Genomic DNA, 6,253 nt, shown 5'->3' with positions numbered 1-6,253 from the left:
CTTAACCGATTGTCCCCTACCAGAATGATGTTTCTCTCAGTATGACAAAGGCAGTGTTGCACACTCACACAAGCTTCGTGTCTGCAGTCCCAAGACTCAAAAGATTGGAATTTAGGGTGCTGCTTTCATTCTTTGAAAACCACTTGAATGCTTCTGGCTGTTGGTAAGAGTTAATTGGCCAAAGGACAAAAATTTGATACCAAGAGCCCCCGAGAGCTGGCTACCAACCCGTTACCAGTATATCCCTTAAAAGGATTTCTGCAAGCTTCTAACCCCAACATAATGCCATTAATATTTACATTCACTGAGAGGGAGATTCTGTATGAGCATTTCTGTCCACGTGTACACATAATTCCAGAAGAAAATTCCAGGGAAACAAATCTGCTTCTTGCCTTGAAACTGGCAAATGCCAATTTTTCTTAATTCAAAGTTCTCAATTTCAATGCAATTTTGAACTGCAAGCACAGGACGCAAACGACGCGTTTTACATGGTGGGTCAAAAGACTTTATTAAACGGCAGAAAATACAGGACCTCATAACTTATTTCAGATTTCTGGCTCAAGTCTGTGTCCCAAAAAGTTAAGAATTCAGGTTCTGCAGCCTTTCACGGCAACTCGCAGGGAACCAGTTTGAAATGGGCCCCACACGAAGGGCAGCGCTCCATCTTATCTTGGTGAAGCCAAAAGTAGTACGTTTCAGTGGCATCTTCCTCACCTACAAAAGGGCAGAAACAAGGTGATCACAATGCTACAGAGGCATTAGGAAAATTTACACACTACCCAAGCAAAGACTCTTATATGTGCAGCAAATAAGCAAAACCTAGCTGTTTCAAGTTAAAAAAAAAGGGCAATCTTCTGAACCCTTTGGAATTTTGTTAACAGTGCTTGGCAACTTCCTGATCCAAAGGTGTCTTTCTGTGGGATCAGGCTACAACTATGGTCACGTGATGTTGGCGTAAGGGGGAACTGCTTTTGAGGCCTTGCAGACGAATGCTCTAGGTCTTAATCTCACCCATTTTAAGATACGTGGACTTCAACTCCCAGAATTCCCGAGCCAGTGTAATTCTGAGAGTCGAAGTCCACACATCTGGATAACACCGCTCTGGATGGCCCCGTTTGCTTCAAAGCAGCTTGTTGCCTTGGATCTGGACCCAACCCTACTGAGAGGAAAGTGGTTTTAAGATCCTCCTCAACCCTGGTCCAGAGGATGTGGCCTTTTTGAGGAGAGATGCTTTGTTTACATCAGCACTCTGCCTGGAGGGTCCTCTTCAAATGCTTTGCACGCCCCTGTTTGTATGTCACTGGGCTTGCACTTCTAAAGAAATTTCAGCTAATGAGATGGGAGCTCCCCATCCTTCTAAAACGGGTGTCAAACTGCCGGATGCATCATAGCGAAACCGCGCCCACCCCATTGCCGGCAATGGAGAAAAAGTCATGATACGTTGTGACACGTCACGTGACATTGCGAGTTTGACACCCCTGTTTTAAAAGAGGTTTTTTTTCTGCATCAAGAACAATACTTCTTTCTCCAACCATGACTTCAAATGCCTCCCCTCAATGGTCTTTTGGGGTAAACACTGTTCAAGAAACTGGTCTCAATAAAGGAGAATATTTGAAGAGTCCTTGATGCTCTATGAGTTGGTTGCTTTCTTGAGGACGTTTCATGACCCACGTTAGCTATCATCGGCGCTGATGCACTGATGCTTCCTATTGTGGGTAATGAAACGTCTGCAAGAAAACAACCAACTCAGAGAGCACCACAGACCCTTCAAGAAACAAGTCCACCGCTTGAGGAGCCACTTACAGATGCAGCCCACGAGCCTCACGTTTGTCAAGGAGGGGACAAGGTGGGGGTCGTCTTTTGTTCCCCCGTATGGTTTGGTTGGATATACTCCATAAGGATCCTACAACCAGCAGAGAGAGAGAGAGAGAGAGAGAGAGAGAGAGAGAGAGAGAAAAGTTAAAGCCCTTAAATCAGGTAGCAATGCACCATCCTTAGGCCCAATTCTAAGGTTATTGATAGCGAATCTCCTTTGATAACTTTTATCCTCAAACTTTTCATTATCCAATTCTGCCATTAGGAGAACTAGGCCCCCAGGCCCACGATTAACTGAATCTTTCCAACTACTACTTTCAAGACAAGAATGATGGCTTAGACTGGATTGTGAAGCAATCTAGAGTTCTCTGTCAAAAGTCTTGTTCATCATTGATCGACAAAATCATCTGTCTTCATGTATAGGGCTATGGTGGAGGATATGTTACTTTGGGCAGGCTCAATAGCTGACCCTCTTAATTACGTCTGGAAGGTAAGTGATGACAAGCGAGGTAGATAAAACGCTGCCCCTCCAAGAAAGAAGCGAGGTTGCTTATGGTCAACTGTTTCATTGCTCAAAGAAGTGTTGCTGTGCTTGGTTTTGCTCACCTCTCCTTTCCTTATAGTATCCATAACTTTCCTCTCCATTCCTGTGGCCTGTTCGTCGTCAGTAGGCATACCTGGGGTAGAGAAGGACAATATTAGGCAATCTGAAAGATTCCTCCTCTTGTCAGAAATTCCCCTTAGGCAATTTCCATCAGCTTTTTGATGGAAAATACAGATAGTTTGGTAATTATGGCACAGCAGTGAGATTGCTGGGTGTTTACAGTTATTTTTTATTATGGAGGGTGGCTGTTGCCATTTTACTATAAGGTGCACCTTTTAGCATTTTTTAAATAGATTTAATACCATGGAATATCTATCTATTCGTTATATAGGCGACGTGTCATTTTATCTTGAGACTTTTGACTTTATGGACATAAACTCTTATTATTTTTAGGTAGTCTACAGTCCTGTGATGACACATCACCTTTATAACCAGTGTAATAATTTTTGCCTTGCTTTGAATCACGAAAAGGAGCCTCAGCAAGACCCCCTTTTGCACAACCTGAAGCCCGCCCGCCCCGCGTGCCTTCCAGGCACTCCCATCCCGGGTGGGAACGATGGGAAGTGTAGTCTTAGCCTGGGAGGGAACGCCCGTCCGCCCGCCCGCCCGCCCGCCCGGGAAAAGCTCACCTCCGGTGCTTGCCCCGCGAGACCCCGCGACCAGAGGCCCCGGCCCCACGCGGAGAGCCCGCCAGGCTCCGCAGACCCGGAGTAACCTTGACGCCATAACAACCCTTCAGAAGCTGCGGCCGCCTCAGAGACGCCTCTTCCTCCTCTGCGGGGCAGGAAGTTCTGGTCACGTGCCCCTCCTCGCCTCTCGCCCAAAGATGGCCGCGCGGCCCTTTCCGGTGCGGCGCCGCCGCACACGGCGGATGGGCGTGGTCAAGGCGGCCCCGCCCACGGGGCGCCCTGGGAAAAGGCGGGAAAGTTTGAAAAGGTGGAGAGTTCGGGTTGCCCGAAGTCAGATGCCCGTTATTTGGGCAAAGAGTTGGCGCTGCCCGCTCCTCTGGAGGTCCTCTGGAGGTCCTCTGAATTGGGATAGCCCTCCCCCTCGGTCCCCCGCCCGGATTATTCTCCGTTTTCTTTCCTTTAGCCTCGTTTTCTGCAGTGTTTCTCAACCTTGACCATTTTAAGGCATGTGGACTTCAACTCCCAGAATTCCACAGCCAGCATTGCTGGCTGCGGAATTCTGGGAGTTGAAGTCCACATGCCGTAAAACGGTCAAGGTTGAGAAACACTGTGCTATGGTTTCCTCAAGAAATGTTACCTGCAAAATTGCAAGGATTTTGGAGAATGGGACACGACTGAGCGAAAGGAGAAGGGAAAAAAAAAAGCTTTTTTTTAATAAAGGGGGGGTTAGCGTTTTAGCATGACATCCGTGGCTCCTTCTTAAGTTTAAAAAAAAACACCACCATGTTTTCCTTTTTAGCCAAAACTATTTCTGTTAATGTGCAAAAGCTAGCCTATTCAGAAAGTAAACAAAAGGGCCTGTTGGGGCAAGTGTGGAGTGTTGCAAGTGTTAAAGAAACAAGCCCGAATGAATTTCCTGACGGTGAGAACAATTAATCAGTGGAACGGCTTGCCTCCAGAAGTTCTGGGTGCTCCATCACTGGAAGATTTTGAAAAGGGATTGTCTGGAATGGTGTAGACTAGAGTTTCTTGCTTGAGAAAGGGGTTGGATTAGAAGACCTCCAAGATCTCTTCCAGCTCTATTCTGATTGACTGATGTACACAAAGGCAAATAACCCCACCTTTCTCATGTCTTCTCCCAGCCATTATATACTGTATATCTCAGAAAGCTCAGACTGCCCAAGGAGTTGCTAACACAGTTCTACAGAAGAATTATTGAGTCTTCCATTTTGTACCTCTATAACAGTCTGGTATGGCACAGCAACCAAACAGGACAGACGCAGACTTCAACGGATACTTCGGATACTTAGAACCGCAGAAATAATTGCTACCAACCTATCTTCCATAAAGGACCTGTATACTGCACGAGCCAGAAACAGCGCTGAGAAAACATCTACAGACCCCTCACATCCTGGACACAAACTTTCAATTCTCCCCTCAGGACGCTACTACAGGGCATTGCATGCCAAAACAACTAGACATAAAGACATTTTCCCCCCCCCCCATGCCATCACTCTACTAAATACCTAATTCCCACAGCACTGTCTTAGGCCTAAAAATATTTACCCATCTAGTAGGGCTGTATTGCATTATCCTTCTCATCTTTCCTACTACCTTCTCCTATTGGTATCTTATGATTTATCACTTGTTTGTATCTTATGAATGATTATTGAATCTTATGATTGATGATTTATCATTTTGTTGTTTGTATGTATGTACACTGAGAGTTTATGCACCAGAGACAAATTCTCTGTGTGTCCAATCACACTTGGCCAGTAAAGAATATTCCAATAAAGAATATTCCGATGAACTGTCATAGTTGGTCCTTTTCATTCTGGAATGACCATTCAGTTAACTGTTAATTATACGGCAGTTACTGAGTCTACTCACAAGGATGCTGTAGGATTACACTTAGATGTTCTGGTATATCTGGTCAATTTTACATTTTCTTCCATATTTTGTCTTATAGGGGTACTTGTACCGTTTCAGCCATGCTTGCGCTATAGAAAAAAACTTAAATCCCTGTTTAAGGCAGCTAACTGAACTTTGGAGTTTTGTTTAATTTGGTTCTCTTCGAGGAAAAGGCAAACGTTTTCAAACTGTGGTTACATGACTTTTTTTCTATACATGTCATTAGGAACAAAGTGGCTGTTTTGGGTAAGAGCAACCAATTTCTTTATTATATATGATTATTGACTGAGGTGGGCGGTCATAATAATTGAACAAATCAATTTCTAATTTGCTTCTTTTTTGGGGAATGTATACAAGATAGCAGTTTGGTCAAAGATATCGTGTTTCTAATTATTGTATAGTTGTACTCCTTTTGTCTGCTATTGTCAGTTTATTTTGATTTTCATCTTAAATATGGTTTGATAATGTCTGCTAATATTTGCCAACGTCATGCAAACCATAAAAGCAGATATGATTTTATGTGATCTGTCCCCACCCCTTAATAAAGCCAATGATTTCATGGGGGTAAAGATAAGGTTAAAAAACTGCCATGGCTGTTTAATAATTACATCTTATATTCTATAAAATAAAACAAGGATGGAATCTTATAATTCTATAAAGTAAAATTGATTAAAATACTGCGTTTTGTTAACATTCACACGTCTACCGATGCTCAAAGTATGGTTAGAGGGATATTTCATATCACTCTGGCAGTAATGCTAGACTTGCTCACAACTTTCTAAAAGAAGCTAAATCTAAATATTGCTGATCAGTAGCAATGGAATACAAATTTCCAATAAGACAGTGTAGGAGAACTGTGTTAAATCTGCAGTTGTAAAAACAAAAAACCAGGAATGTGATAGCAGGTTTTTCAAACAACTAACTTTTATTAAAAGGCATAAGCTTTTGTACAGCTCACATCATTAGATGTATACTGTAGAATGACTTTGATAAAGGGAGCTGTGGCTCACAAAAGCTTATGCCTTTTAATAAAACTTGTTAGTTGGAAAAGCTGCTACCACCCTCCATTTTCCAATTTCCAATAATAGTTTGTCACTGATAAATAGGGGGTGGGGATTATGCTCTGCAGAAATGAGAATTTGGTCCGTTTGTATTAAAAAAATGCCAACCCATGAAACACATTTTAATTAAAGCAAATTTACAAAAAATCTTCATGTAAATTTTAACACGATAGCTTTTTAGCTGATTAAGCTTTTGTAAAATAAACAGCGACGCAAGCACAAAAGTTCATTTA

At 43.0% G+C, this 6,253-nt stretch overlaps 1 protein-coding gene across 1 annotated transcript; it reads right to left on the bottom strand.

The window, feature by feature from the left end:
- Window positions 1–488: 488 nt before the first annotated feature.
- On the bottom strand, window positions 489–3,193 carry LOC107287968 (cytochrome c oxidase subunit 5B, mitochondrial). The gene is made up of 4 exons (XM_015816537.1): window positions 3,049–3,193; window positions 2,422–2,492; window positions 1,804–1,903; window positions 489–714 (listed from the first exon to the last, which is right to left on the bottom strand). The coding sequence occupies exons 1-4, from the start codon at window positions 3,143–3,145 to the stop codon at window positions 605–607; spliced, it is 378 nt and encodes a 125-aa protein (XP_015672023.1). The 5' UTR covers window positions 3,146–3,193; the 3' UTR covers window positions 489–604.
- Between the last annotated feature and the right edge of the window lie 3,060 nt (window positions 3,194–6,253).

The sequence above is a fragment of the Protobothrops mucrosquamatus genome, unplaced genomic scaffold, assembly GCF_001527695.2.
Source record: "Protobothrops mucrosquamatus isolate PMUCROS unplaced genomic scaffold, P.Mucros_1.0 scaffold462, whole genome shotgun sequence".
Lineage (NCBI taxonomy): Eukaryota > Metazoa > Chordata > Lepidosauria > Squamata > Viperidae > Protobothrops > Protobothrops mucrosquamatus.
The sequence above is the reverse complement of the archived record's forward strand: the minus strand, read 5'-3'. Positions and strand labels throughout refer to the sequence as shown.

Bases quoted from the DNA above. Each gene is read 5' to 3' on its own strand.
- LOC107287968 (XM_015816537.1), bottom strand. From the start codon at position 3,145: ATGGCGTCAAGGTTACTCCGGGTCTGCGGAGCCTGGCGGGCTCTCCGC. The intron at 2,493-3,048 runs GTGAGCTTTTCC...TCTCTACCCCAG, and splicing joins TCGCGGGGCAAGCACCGGAG to GTATGCCTACTGACGACGAA. The intron at 1,904-2,421 runs GTGAGCAAAACC...TGCTGGTTGTAG, and splicing joins ATACTATAAGGAAAGGAGAG to GATCCTTATGGAGTATATCC.